Source organism: Manduca sexta, chromosome 7 (genome assembly GCF_014839805.1).
Source record: "Manduca sexta isolate Smith_Timp_Sample1 chromosome 7, JHU_Msex_v1.0, whole genome shotgun sequence".
NCBI lineage: Eukaryota > Metazoa > Arthropoda > Insecta > Lepidoptera > Sphingidae > Manduca > Manduca sexta.
In genome coordinates, this window is record NC_051121.1 from 2,491,238 (window position 1) to 2,506,941 (window position 15,704).

A 15,704-nucleotide genomic window follows, 5' to 3' on the forward strand; every position below is an offset into this window, starting at 1 on the left:
TGTCGTAATGAACTATTGATACAGTGAATGTCAATTTTTGTTGTCTAAAATTATTTTTAGAGCTATAAAAATATAGTTTTGTAAGTAAATATTTTGGGCTAACTGCAAAATTACGTACTGTAAATAAATAAATAAATTATAACATACCATCAGGTAACCCACTTTCGTTTATGCTTCCGAAAACTATTTGTACAAAATCATTCAGTAACGAGGGCTTTATCTAAACTCAGTATAAGAGACGGAAAAACATTTTACGCCCACGGCCCGGCGCTCGTCCGAAAGACAAAGACGACCGATTTAATTTCGCCGAAGCAGGGATTTGAAGATTTCACGCCGGGAGAAAAATTATTTTCCCTCGACTTCTTGATCCGCAGCACACAAGTTTTAAGCCGTCTTCGGTGCACTCGGGCTGTGTCGCTTTGGTAGTTTTATATCTTACATACATCCCTACTTCCATAAGACATCGGATTTGTCATTTCTAAACTGTGAAAGATAGTTTTGAAGAGTTTTTAAGTATTTAAAAGATTCTAATTCTGCAATATTAATGTAAAATATTAATCAAGTGTGTTATTGCGTTTGCTTGCACGGATATTGCATTGCCTCTAATAATAGTGGTTGCTATCCAGCCGCGTACAAAATTTATCTTAGTTCTCCTGCCAGCAGATACCTTGGCGAATCGTTCACTAAGCCAAATTATCGTATGGCTATACCAATAAACAAGTTTTACAAGGAACTAGAGCAAACGAAAGATATCTCAATAGATCAGTTAACTACAGAACACAATAAAATGACAAAGTGGATCATAGCAAATTTCATAAGAGGACACATAGTAGGGAATCCAATAAATCAAAACAATAAATAATATTATGTATTACTGATAAATAACTTGGATCATAGTAGCTTGCACTGTATATAATAATAAAATCAAATCTAGTTTACCTTGCAAAACAAATTATTATTCATTCAAGATACATTTTTATATTGCTCTCTACATAACCACATGTTTATTCCATATTAAAGTACCAGGCAAGCAGAACAGGCTAAGAGGCGTCAGTCGCGCGTCAGATCTGCGGATAAGCGCGACAGAGAGTAATGGACCAGGCCCCGGCGGGACGGCGATAAATAAGGGAAAAAACGGACACAAGCGCCTACTATGTCGCCAAGATTACCGCCCAGTGCATATTTGAATAAGAATTGCCAATAAAGGCGTTGGCAACGTTTGAACCTCTCTAATCATGTCGGCCTGGTATATCGATCCGTTTTGATGATGATAATGAACAAGATAACGTTGCCGTTTGATAAGGAGAAAGAAACTTTGCGGCACTCTTTACAATTGAAATTTGTTCAACATAAATAACATAATTTTTATTCAATAAAGGTAAAGTCGAGATAATATTTGTTGTAAATTAACTTTAACCGAGAAATTTATTCCACAAATAACAAGTCAGTCTAAAAATACGAAACAGCCGGTAGTTAAAACCGCCCAGAGGAAGGCATTTCAAACTGCATACGGAAGTAGAACAGATGGTCCGCGGTTTCTGGACGTAAGTTTGAAACAAGATGGAGTTATTAGATGCGCTAATAGGGACTACTCCGGTGAAGTCGAACGCTTGTTATGAAAGGAATCGCGGAAAGTCATGTTGCTAGTTTGGTATTTCGGCAAGTATCAACATTTTGAGTGACATAGCGGGTTCTAATGACAAATTCATATTTACAAAAAAATAATATAACTAGTGTATGGCAATTATAAATTATAGTTATTCTACCAAGCCGCCTTCGAAAAGTGTGGTACATTATTTGTCCAAAATTTCTTAAGTGCGAAAGAGTCACTGTTGCCTTATTGTGCTCATAAAAAAGGATAATTGTCATAAACAAAAACTGAAAGCCTCCATTTAGAGTATAAGCTCTCCTACTTGAACAGGAGTTGCCAACACCATAATAATTGATCCCACCGCTACATTATTCTATTAAATTATAATAACTCCCAGGCAAACGAAAACAAGCACCATCAATCTATATTTTAATAAGCCGAGAATGGTTTCAATCAACGCTGTTCTGGCGAAGGAATCATTAACATTCAGCCAGCAATCTCGGCACGAGTGCAAACAGATTAACTCAAAACAAAATCTTAAATTGCCAAAACAAAACACTGGAGGGATTTTTAAAGAGAAATTTAAATAAAAAACGAAATACATTTTTCTGGCTTCACAAACGTTGCCCCGGGGATTCTGTTACGGGGATAATTTCATTAATGCCTCTTGAAAAACTCAAACTGTGTTGTTTAAATAATTACCAGGGAGACAGCACACCGGAGATACTCTTTTGACGTTTTCCTTTTCTGATGAGTGAAAAATAAACGAGGGAATTGGTTTTTAACAATATTCAAATGACAACAGTTTCATTTCCTTGGTATTCGATCGGTCGAGTTTTAGGCATTGCTCGTCTTTTCACTTCTAGTAATATTTTATACCAATAAAAATCATTTCTAATTCTATTATAGCCAATATACCGTAACGTAATGAAATTATTTCAGCCCGAAGTGATTTTGATAGCAGTACTTTATTTAATCTGCAAAATAATTGATTAAAGCAGTGTCTAATAAGTGTGACAATTAATTTTTCCCTCATATCTAAAAAAATCGACCTTACCAGTAAAATCTTAAGGAATAATAAGTAAAGCGTGCGTTTTTTTTTTTATCTAGCAGATACAACAAACATACCTTTCGTCTGGCAATACATCTATGAACATAACTTTAATTGTGTGCGTAATTATGTGTGAAACTATTTATTCGAGTACAAGCACCGGCCATTAAATCGACAAAGCAATGCATTAAACAAACTCACATCTATAGTTTAAAAATAAATTACCAAAAACAAAATCCCGCCAACTTAGCCCGAAACAACTCCCGGGGCGAAATAACGAGCGGGTTCGGCTGGCGGCGCGCGGTGTGTTTGAAATATAAGCTCTGTTTATAAATAAGGTGTTGCTAATGGGAGGCAGTTAGTCTTCATTCGCAGTGAAATATCGGCAGTTCGGAAAAATGGCGCGCGTAAACTTGATAAATACTGCGGTGCAAATTAGAAATGGGGCGAGGGGATGGCGGTGGACCGGACCAGCATTGTTCATCACAATTCATAATAATTTACTACACGAACTGTTTAATTGTGTTTCATGCCAAGGACATTTTTCGTAGTTATCACGACCTTATTATGCAGAAAATTTAGTTGGAATACTGCTTAGTGGACTATAAGAACACAATTCTCTACAAAGGACAAAAAAACAATCATTTTGAGTTTATACGGAATATTTAGGAGCTCTGGGGTTGAGAACGATTCAGTCAAAAATATAAGAAGTCGAAACTTGTTTTTAAATTAATCGAAATCGACTGACAAAAGTGGCGAAGTCTTGGAAAGTCGGAAGTGGGCCGGTCGTCCGCCCCCGACGCCGCTCACCACCGCGGCGCCAAACAATACACTCGCAGATTTATAACTGATCTCACAAGTTCAATATAGTGGCGAAACTCGCAAGATATAATCCGGAAAAACCTAAATTGTATGTAACAATCGATAACATATATTTTGCGGGAAATTTTAAATTGTCAAATCAAGTTATGTAACTTCTATTAAGTAGGGGTATAGTATACATATTATATATAAAGCTTAATTATCTACCAATATCAGTGTCAAGCTTATTACTGAGGCATGCTCCACTGTTGGGCACAGGCCTTACTAAATGAAAGGACTATGTAATCACATTTTCATCAAATACATCTTAGCCTTCGAAATAAGTACCAAAAACGAAATTTACCCACTCCCGCTTCCCCTCCCCAAACCTCAATTTTTGAAACACATATGTGAACCTCTGTAAAATTAACCCTGGTAAATCAATAAAGGCAATATAAAAAAAAAATATTTGATATTTGAATGACAGCTTATATTCACTTTCCTATTCCGTTTGAACCATCTGTGACCTAAGCCGTAGTAACTGCAGTCAGTATATTCAAGTCAATAGGTATGTCGAAAAGTGGAATCGACCGCAGTGCAATTTTCGATATTTACGTAATACGTACGGAAAGAGAATCACGCAATATCGGAACTCGGCTTCCGCGAAACCATGATTGAAACTTGACTAGCGCCCGTTTGTTTCGCCTGTTTCCGTTCAGAGCTATCGAGTTCGTTTATTGTACGGGGCTCGGGTGAAATCTGTAGGAGTTTCGTGTAACCATTTACGAATGTAATTTGATTATGTAATGCGGTTTTTGGGCCATATTTGCTATCCAAAATCTTTTTAAAAAATTATGAGGCTGACTTTTTATAGCTGAGTTTATTAAAAATTTATTGGACATATTTTTTTAAGCGGCGATAGCCTAGTTGGGTGTGGAACGGACTGCCGAGACGAATGTCCGCAGGTTCAAATCCCAAGGGCACACACCTCTGACTTTTCTAAAAAATCATGTGTGTATTCTTTGTGAATTTATCGTTCGCTTTAACGGTGAAGGAAAACATCGTGAGGAAACCTGCACATCTGAGAAGTTCTCTATAGGAATTTCGAAGGTGTGTGAAGTCTACCAATCCACACTAGGCCAGCGTGGTGGACTACGGCCTAATCCCTCTCAGTAGTAGAGGAGGCCCGTGCTCAGCAATGGGCAAGTATATAATATAGGGCTGATATTATATTATATTATATATTTTTTTATGTTTATTGTTACTGCAATTAAAAGGAATTAATCAAGTGAAAGGATTGATAATATGAACTTACAACACAACTGGGACTGCATACGTATTATACGTACAAAGTTATTTGAATTTCTTAAGAAAGTTGCTCGTAATTTCGTCAAAGGTACTATCAGGGGGCGTAGCTCAGATGGTAGAGCGCTCGCTTAGCATGCGAGAGGTACCGGGATCGATACCCGGCGCCTCCATTTTTCTTTTTGATTTTTATTTTTCAGTAACATTTCAATACGATAAGTTTACCAAATAAATAACAATAGATTTAAAGATTATTCTCAATAAACTATTTATCCTACTTAGTGATTACTCTTTTAGTGAACGCGGTCCAAATCACCAGGAAAGCAATCTGCTCGTCAAGTCAGATTGTGTATACAACAAGTCAATCCTATCAATTGCAAAACTAAAATCAACATTACCCATCAAACCCACATTTAAGTACTACGCACATCTGAGCACCAACAAGCTTAATTAGCGGGAGTAATCACAAATCCAACGCGTATCAATATTGCATGATGGATTCGCCGCACAAGTGCTGTCGGCGGATACTTTTGTTCAATTAAAATATGCGCTGAAAACTGACTGACTATCACCGCGCTGGATGAGTGTACGTTCAATTAGTCAAATTAACAAGAATTGAAAAGTGTTTATGTACCGGGATGGAAAATAGATCTATATCACAATTTTAAAAATCATAATCACATGTAGATACAGCGGAGGATACCTCAAAGGAATGGGCAGCACTTGAGAGCTAATACATGAACAATTAACTAGTTCTCCAAGTCAATTTTCGTCTCATTATGTGATATGCCTTTACCTGTCAGACACAAACCACAAGATTAACAATAGCAATATGGGTTTTGCTAAAATTCTTTTTTGTTAAAAATGTGCAAAATAAACTTGAAGAACTATTATAAGATTTAAAACGAAATAAAAATTTAAGATTCTTTGACGTACTTTAGCAAGAATAATAGTAATTTTTAAAACACGTGATTTGACGACATCGGTTGAAGATTAAAATTATTTAATGTTAATGTATTAATTAATGTTCTTTTTGTAAATAAATATATTTCATTTCAAATAAATAATTTCATTTCATTTATGTGTGTAAGTATGTGCCATCGGAATCTAAAATTAAAAAAATATATATTCTTTAAACGATATTTCGTACGTACCGATCCCTTCCGTCCAGGGAAGCTGAAGAACACGTCGGGCCCGTTCCTATGCGGCATCTGACGCAGCACGTTCAGCAGTTTGGCGGAGTGGCGCGGCTACAACAACACACGATTACTTCAACAACACCGATATACGGCTGTTTGCTTTGGGAATTTCAGACACCTTCGGTGAATGAATAGGATTATCTGGGTCGGAGAGTTTGTCTAAACGGGTAGGTATTTGGGAACTGAAAAGACCAAATTTATTTGGGATGCAAATAAATCAATTTCAATATGCCTGAATTATTTTATAAAAGAAAGAAGATTTACAATGAAACAAAATCATAACAACAAATTAAAACCGAAGATTACTTGTATTCTCGTTTGAAACAGATTGGGAAACTTTAAGTATGAATTAAAAGAAACGAGCGGTAAAAACGACAAGTCTCGTTTACCAGGAAAACATAAATACAGTGCGGCCATGCGGCTTCCAACGGCTAATTACCGTTTCCCCGCTCCAGGTTTTGAAACGATGCAAATTCTAAATGCATTCAGGCAGCCACTAATTGCGCGTTCTACTGGTACCTTCCGCATTCGTTCTCATAATACCGTTGCCTCCTTTTTTATGTCACCCTGGTAGGATTAGTCTCTGTTTCTCAACTGCCTCTCACTTGTCTGGTTTATATTGTCTAGGTTTTTTTTATAAACGCTGCTTTGCCAAGTATTATTACATCGTCAGTACAAAAGATCATGCTCTCTTTACTGCTTGCAGAAATGCAATTAGTCTTTTTAAATAGTGGTTTTTCATTTTGTTTTTACCAGCTTTCTGAAGTTTGAGGCATAAAAGCTCCTGTCGGGGCCTTAAGGTTGAAAATGTCCCGCTTAAAGAAACTCCGACTAAACCCATTAATGCTATTCCAGTTTTTAGCTTTAAGAAGGCCTTAAAATTTGATATTATCCCAAGATTTTGATAACAAAGCAGCCGCGTTGGCGATGAATATAATGAGTAAAGTTATCAAAGGTCGACGTTCTGAAGCTATGCCGTGGCATGTCGCGTATTCGTGAAATGTGAGACCCTTTAAAGGGATTCCTATAACAACCACAAGAACTTGCGCACTTAATCTCCGACACAATTAACCTACATGCCACAAATCTGCTTTAGCTATTTGTGTATTTTCACCAAAGATCCTTTTATTTAAAAACAAAACCTTTACAAATATAAATCATTTAACATTCGTTTTAACTTTTAAGAAAACATCTTTTAACTTTTATACATAGGTGAATATAGATCAAACAGTAATAACGAGTGTTTTTTAATTTCATTTGATCCTTTATTACTATAATACTAAATGAACAAATTCGATAATAGATGTCGAAACGAATCGAAACCAGTATCAAAAGAACTATAATAAAGTTACAGAAAGAAACGGTGGAGGCAATACATTTAATAATTTCTTACCCATTTCCCGTTGACCGCTTTCATCGCGTTGAACAGCTGTTTGAGCTCTTTGACGGTGACGCTGTAGCTCGCCAGCACGCCCAGCATCTCGATCAACAGGTCTGCAACAAACAAATAGATAATAATATTCAAGAAATAGCTTAGACAATCTGCAAATAGATTCCAATCTTATTAATGTCGCTGTTTATTCGAAATCTTGATATCTGTTTTTGTTATTATCAACCAGAAGTTTTTCTTTCATAGCTTGTTCTGACTCTAAACATTCTTCCAATAAAGGCTAAATGATTTTGGAGTTTGAGAACTCATTTTCAATCTCGCTAAAAGAAAATTTTATCTAGGACAGGTTTGCTAAAAGATATCTAAAGATGTCTTATATAAAGCAAGAAGATGAAATAGTAAATAGTATTTAGCAAATTAAATGAATATTTATATCCATTTCCATTAAGGTATCGCCTCAAACTGACAGGTTAGGTTATAAATCGTCCAGGTCTTAACTTCGGTTCAAATTATTTTCTTCGGATAAGACAATCAAAATTGGTATATTGAAAAAACATACAAACAAACAAACAAAAATAAAAATAAATCTGTTCATATTGCCAACTAAGCCAACGATAGTACCATCGAGTAGGATGACGTTCACTGCAGTAAGTAAACTCAATTAACCACAATAAACGCTTCAGAACCGTGCGAGACGAAACTGTCTTCAACTAAATTGGCTTAAATCGTGCAGAGCTGAGCTTGCACGGTGGCTGCCACGTACGAAAATATACGAACAGAGGGTCACTGACTTGCGAGACATTTGGATCCTCTGAAGAAGATTTCAGAGACAATAGTAAAGTAAAGATTTCACTCGATTTATATTTAAATATACAAGCTTTCACAATGCTTTTAATTTCTTGAGAAGTACTACGACCTTTTGAGACTTAATGGCAAATATTGGCTTTGACCTTACATTTTATAAAATGGCTTTTAACATTGTAATTTGTAAGTACCTACATATTTAGTTTGTTTTTTTATACAATTAATAAATTAGTTTCAAAACTATCTGCATCACGCTTTTAGAGACTATTATTACAGAGACTAGAAATTACAATACATTTTAGCAGTTTAGGCAACCTGCCAGTAACCACATGAATAGCAACATAGTTGGACCAACAAGAATATTTACCCAACGTGGTCGTGCAGGCTCATTCATGGTGTTATCAAAATTTGGTTGAACAAGGCTTAATGTCTACCTACATGTCCTTGTTCCTAGTAAAGCCAGAGTATTTCAAGCCAAGACTTCCAATAGAAACTGTTGTTTTACATAAACAAAACAAACATTTCTAACAATTTTTAACACGTATTTTTTTTTATTCTAAGACGTCACTCCATAAAACTGTACTGTACTGTATGTATTCCAATCCATCAATCTACATATATTATATATTTCGCCAGTGGCCAGAATCAAACTTACAACCGCTGTTCACTTGAGCAATTTGGCCAATCACTCGTCCGTGTCCAGTGGTCCGTGAGAGCCACCGCATCTCACAAACCTCTTACACTCGTAGTGACCTACTAAACCTATTCTCTTGTCGGACTTTAGCAAGACAACGGCAACCAGGGTTGTCACATGTGATACAAAATTGTGTGCAAACTTTTAAATGAAACTAATTTTGCGAATGCAATCATGATTTTTCAAATGTCCCGTACTTTCAAAGGCCTTTCAGTCTACATGATCAGGGGGTGGACTAATTACTTTGTGCTATATTTTTTTCGTAATCCTAATACAATTTACATAACATGAAGGGAGAAGTAGCCCGAATATATTTTTTACCATATTAAATAAACGACCACTGTATACGGTAAAAACTACCCATCATTTTTGTTCGCTCTGACGAGTGTTCTTGGTACAGCGGTCAAAATATTACAGCCCTGATAAGATATTACGACTGAGTAAGTTACACAAAACTAGGGTTGTCACAAACACATTGAAGTTTTATATTCTAGTCCGCAGATAAAGTGCTGTAGAGAACATTGACTTTTAAATTTGTTTTACTTCAACAATTTCTTTGTTGGAATTTCTTCTATTTTGGTTTTGATTATTATTCCCATTTGGTGAGGAGTGAGGTGAAATAAACAAGTAAGTAAACTTGTATTTTTTATAATAAATTTATTTTCTGGCTCGGAGAATCAAAATTAGTTTGCATGTATGTGGGATTTGTTCTAAATTAAAATTTCGCTTTTTAAGTTAATTGCATTTCTTTAATTATATTTTTTCTCCTTGACGTCTTCAGTTTTCCAACACTCATCTGTCATTCACGCTTGTCTTCTTTTTTCTCGCTCACACACTTTACATTCCATTCCATGCATCACACTAACGTTCCATTCCCACATTCGGCCGTCCTGACTTCATGACTGTCCTCAGGCATACCTACAAATTATAACTAAGAAATAAATTATAATACAAATTATATAAAACATCAACGTCGTCACTATTACTTCAGACATAAACTTCAAACTCGAGAAACTATATGAATTATAACATTTAAACAAAAAGTAAATACCTAACTTAAACTTTTTGTGAAATCACTGAACTAATAAACCCTTAACACTTCATAATATAACAAAATTGAAACCAATAAGACTAATATTATCAAACCTCTCATCTATCCATCTCATTGCTGAAATTACATGTTCTACTACTTGCAAAACTCTCACGTCTCTCACTAAAAATCAGATGGCCACGGTTTCATGAAATCAGCTGAAGTGGAAGTTATATTTGGGCCTTCAGCATTTGGATCAGCTTTTTTCACGTCATACCTATCGTTTCCTTTTACTTTAATGATTCGGTAAGGACCTAGAAACTTCGGTTTTAATTTCATGCATATTCCATACTGCGTGCGTTTAATAGCGACTAAATCATTAAGACAATATTTATGACTCTGCTTTCTTCCTTTATTAAAGTTTTTAGAATTCTCTTCTTGTACCTTCAAAATTTGCTGCTTAGCTTTATTTCTAAGTTCTTCTCTTTGGGATATAAAATCATCTATTTTTTCTTCTTGTATAAGATCATAAATTTCTTTATCACCATTCTTCATTTTTACTCCGACTAGGAGTTCAAATGGCGTAGTATTGATACTTCGGTGATAGGTACTGTTCAAAGCACGCTGTACAGCACTAACATGCCGGTACCACAGAGTTGGAGTTTCAATGCAAAGTTTGGTAAGTACAGAAATTATCGTTCTGTGTACGCGCTCTACCTGGCCATTCGCACGTGGCACTCCAGTAGTGATCTTGACATGTGCAATGCCTTGCCTTTGACAGTAATCACCAAAATCATTACTTGTAAAAGCTGTACCTTTATCTGTAATAAATCTGGTTGGGTTCCCAAACACTTGCTGGTGAATTGTCATCTTGTCAATAACTTCCTTCGTCGTTAAACCCTTCGTTGGGAATAACCAAACAAACTTCGTAAAACCATCAACAGCTGTAAGTATGTAGTTATATAGCTTCTTTGTTTCACACATTGGCCCTATATGATCAAGGTGTATAGTATGCAGAGGAGTAATTCCTTTATCAATAGAATGTAAGTATCCTTCTTTCTTTCCTGCTTTATTGTTAGCTAAAAGACAGGGTATACATGCTGAAATGTAGTCTTGCACTTTATGATCCATATTCTTTATGTAGTAATTTCTACTGATTGCTTCCAATGTCTTCTTCATAGAAAAATGACCATTCGAGTGGGCGTTTTCGATAACAGCTAATTCCATACTTTTTGGAACAACTAATAGTTTATCATTACCCTTGTAGAGTAATCCATTATCAATCCAGTAGTCCTGGTAGGGATTTTCTTTTACAATTGTAATGATAGCTCTCACAGCGTCATCATTTTCCTGAGCTTTGCGTAAACTGTCATGTATTGTTGTGCCTATCCCAACGTATGGATAGCGACTCAATGCGTCAACGTGTCGCATTTGACTCCCTGCTCTGTGCTCAATTACATAATCAAATTCCTGTAAGAAAATAGCCCATCGCGCAACTTTAGGAGTTAAATCCCTCTTCTTGAGAGTTAACTCGAATGCTTTACAATCAGTCACTATTTTAAAACGTATGCCGAATAAATAAGGTCGAAATTTCTTTACACCTAAAATGACTGCCATAGCTTCTAATTCATAGCTGGAATACTTCTCTTCAACTGAACTAGTTTTATGACTCATGAAGTGAATAGGATGTAAATCACCATTTCCATCTTTCTGCATGAGTATTGCGGCTAGTGCGTGACTTGATGCATCTGTATGTAATTCAGTTTCTAACCTCGGATTAAATATTTTCAATACTGGATTACTTGTCAACTTCTGTTTTAGTGCGTGAAATGCTTCTCTTTCTCTTTGACCAAACACAAAAGGAACATCTTTCTTAAGTAGATTTGTCAACGGGTTAGCAATAAAAGCAAAATTCTGTATATATTTTCTAAAATAAGAGGCTAGACCCACAAAACTCTGCACCTGTTTTACCGAACGAGGTTCAGGAAACTTCATAACTGCTTCTACCTTTTCAGTAGAAGGCTGAACTTCACCATTTTTAATCTTATGTCCTAAAAATGTTACACTTTTGTTAGTAATTTAGCTTTTTTCCAATTAATCTGAAGTCCATATTCAGATGCGACTTTCATTACTTCCTTTAGTCGCATTAATGCTTCGTCTTCATTCTCTGCTGGTATTAAAATATCATCAATAAATATTATCACCCACCCTTTTGCCATCAAATCTCGGAAAATTATAGTGATAAACCTCATGAAATAACTTGGGCAAATTGATAGACCAAATGGAGCTCGTAAAAATTCAAATTGACCGTGATGGGTCACAAAAGCAGTATATTTTATGGATTCTTCGCTTATCCGCAGATGAAAAAAACCATTTTTCAGATCTAATAAGCTAAAAACTTGAGCATCGCATAACTTGTCAATACAATCCTCAATGATTGGCAGTGGAAACTCATCTTTAACAATTTTTTGGTTTATTTTTCTGTAATCTATGCAAATTCTTAAAGAGCCACACTTCTTACGCACAAGGACAATAGGACTACAATATTCAGAATAACTTACGCGTATAATATCATTTTCTAACCATTCTTGCACTTGTTTTTCAACTTCTAATTGCTCACTACGTGAAATCCGCCGTGGATTAAATCGTACTTGAACATCATCCTTCATAATAATCTTCATTTGAATTGGGGCTTCTTTAACTTGTTGGGGACGGTAGTTACTCACCAAATGCTGTACGCTCTTTCTTATAGTTGAATTCTGTATATGACTCATTAAACATCTCCACCACTCATCATCTTTGGGCATCAACCACACAGAACAATCTTTCATAAACATTACAGTGTTTTTCAAATAATCATTTCCTAATATAATTTCAAATGGCATAGTTTCCTTAGAGATAACATAAAACGTAACATTAGCATATTTAGAACCGTCAATTACAATATTCAACTTTACAGCACCATATGATTGCACTTTAGAAGAGCCTAATCCGGTCAATGTTATGTTATTGTTTTTATCTAAATTTGTTATACTAAGTTCATTATAAAAACTATCAGACATTAAATTCACATCACAACCCGAGTCTATAAGAGCATTTGCCGTTTTGCCGGAGAAAATCACTTTCTTAAATGGTTTCGCAGGTCGCACAGATTTACCAGATTGTTTGTTTACATCGTAAACATCAAACCCATTAAATAATGTGGTGTCATTCTTATTTGACATCATGTCATCGTTCCGACCTCAGAACAATGACAAGGTTCCGACCAATTGTCGTAGCCTCGTTGTCAGTGCTCTCAACATCAGAACATCGCGCTGTCATCGTGTTGTTTATCGTAGCAACGTAAATTTCTTCCTCGGTAATGTTGTTGGTAGCGCCGTCTTGAGCCGAGTTGTAGTAAACTTGTCGTGATTGAGTCTTCGGAACATCATTCGGTATTTTCCGCTGCAGTTCGACTATATTGCCAACATTACGTTGTTGTTCGTGTCTACCGATCGCACTCGATGGTTCACGAATTACGAATGTTTTCTTAAAGGCTTCTTGTCCGCCATTTTGGGTACAGTGCCGACTAATATGGCCAAATTGGTTGCATCTGAAGCATTTTATCCCAGTAGCGCAGGCAGAAGCTTCATGACTTAGATCACCGCAATTATAACAGCGTTTGAGCGTGCTGCTTCCCGGTTTTTGCGCTGTGTATGATGATGATCTTGATGATGATTCCTTATTAATAGATAACTGAGCTTTTTATATTCTCGTATATTGTAAGTTTTTCTTTCAACGCAGGATATGTGGTCACACCGTATAAAATAGTCTTGTTCACGGGGTTATCAACTATTCCATCAATTATATATTGAATACTGACGTAATCGGGGAATTTTGCGCGTTTACCGAGTTCCTTCATAGTCAACATATATTGGTAATATGTCTCATCACGTCTTTTCTTTCGTGAAGACATCATTTCGTGCATCTCTTTGACATTAATAACGTCAGGAAATTCTTTTAATACTGCAGTTTTTAACTCATCGAATGTCTTGTGAATCTTTTCGCTGCGTAACCACAAGGCTGCGGTTCCCGTTAGCGATCGACGCGCCATGATAAGTCGTTGCTGGTCAGACCATCCGAAGATTTCAGCGTTCTCTTCAATGTCAAGAGCCCATTTCCCTGAAGAATATGTTTTATCGTCGCCGCTGAATTTTGTAATATTTCCTTCAACTAGCTGGAACATCGTGCTGGATTCGTTTCTTGTTTCAGACATGGTGCCTTCTAAAGTGACACGCGGTATTGTGCAGATTGAGCCCGTTTTGTGATTGTCGTCTTCTGTTTCTTAGTTTACGTCTTCTGGTTTTTCTTCGTTTACGTCTTCTGTTTTTCGTCGTTTGCCCTTTTAATTTTTAAAACGATCCCGGACGAGCCCTCAAAATTGTGGGATTTGTTCTAAAATAAAATTTCGCTTTTTAAGTTAATTGCATTTCTTTAATTATATTTTTTCTCCTTGACGTCTTCAGTTTTCCAACACTCATCTGTCATTCACGCTTGTCTTCTTTTTTCTCGCTCACACACTTTACATTCCATTCCATGCATCACACTAACGTTCCATTCCCACATGTATATTATTATTACATCAGATGACAGTTTAGCGCAAATTATAACTTGACAAGTCTTTATCCAAAAACACGTTAGGAGCTCGGAATTGGTCTTCGTTCCGTTAAATGCTAGTCATATATATCTGTATATATCTAGTTTCCTAAATGCATCCACTAGCAAGGGATAATCATTTCTGGTTAATTGTCACTCTCTGGACCCTACTTACCAAGCGCCGTGGAGTCAATTTCCCGTGTCTGTATTAAAATAATAACGATAGCCACTAGCCCCAGGTCTCATCTTGGGGAAAACACCAATTACATCCCTATCGTAATGTTGTACTGTAGAACAATTATCGTAATGAATGCTGATGACAGTTAAATATTAATCCATAGAAATAAAACGCGGTTTTTTATATAATAATTTTCTCCCGACGTTTCGAATACTTTCAGTCTTCGAGATAGCGGGGTGGATTGAGATGTTGGTCAACTGAAAGATCGAAGTTACAATATATAACTAAATTTTACAATTATACATTTTTTTTAAATTTTTATCTGTTAACTGTCCTTTCCACGCAGAATGAGCTCGCAGCGTCTTAAAGTTAAAACCACGATGAAATTCGTAAAATAGTTTATTTCAATATCTAATATTCGCGTAAACTGTTAATCCATTAACACGTAGCTATTAGCAAAATGTAATCGCAATTTTGTACAGTATTCATGTTGAGTGAATGACGAGGTAACAGGGGGAGACATGGGTAGCGGTGCGTTAACACTCGTGTACTGCATTGCAACAGGACTGTGGACCGGCCGCGGTCGCGGTTACCCACAATATCATATTGATTTATTGAAATAAAACTAATTTTGAGTTCTGAACGGATTTTCTTTTTTTATATTGGTACGGCAAAGGGACTCCACTGCACCTGATGGTAAGTGGAGTGGGGAACAATAAAGTGTCGACTGACGAGAGATGATTACCCTTCGGCAGTCGAAACAATTCGGCTTGTTGGAACCAGATAGACACAGGCTGGTATCGGACCGCGAAATACTTACGTGAGACACCTGGGCCCTTATTCTGTATGGTAATGTAAACGCGTATCGCGGCCGTGTCATGTTATCTTCGAGAAATGTGCGTGGAATGGTATTCTGTAAGCCAAATTTCTATAGTTCTAAACATGATGCGTTGTGTTACGTGCTTGTTACACACTGTCAAAATAACTTGCGGGATAGAGAATAAGGCCCCTGGGCGGATATAAAAT

General features: G+C 36.3%; 1 protein-coding gene and 1 non-coding gene across 2 annotated transcripts in view; one reads left to right on the forward strand and one right to left on the reverse strand.

The window, feature by feature from the left end:
* Positions 1-15,704, reverse strand: part of LOC115455575 (neurobeachin) — a 665,858-nt gene that overhangs the window by 317,324 nt on the left and 332,830 nt on the right. Inside the window, exons 4-5 of the mRNA XM_037447719.1 lie at positions 7,341-7,441; positions 5,903-5,998 (exon numbers count right to left, since the gene is read on the reverse strand). Of these exons, the coding sequence (XP_037303616.1) occupies positions 5,903-5,998; positions 7,341-7,441 (197 nt within the window). The remainder of the gene's footprint in view (positions 1-5,902; positions 5,999-7,340; positions 7,442-15,704) is intronic.
* Positions 4,849-4,921, forward strand: Trnaa-agc. The gene has a single exon. It is a non-coding gene; the product is annotated as a tRNA-Ala (tRNA).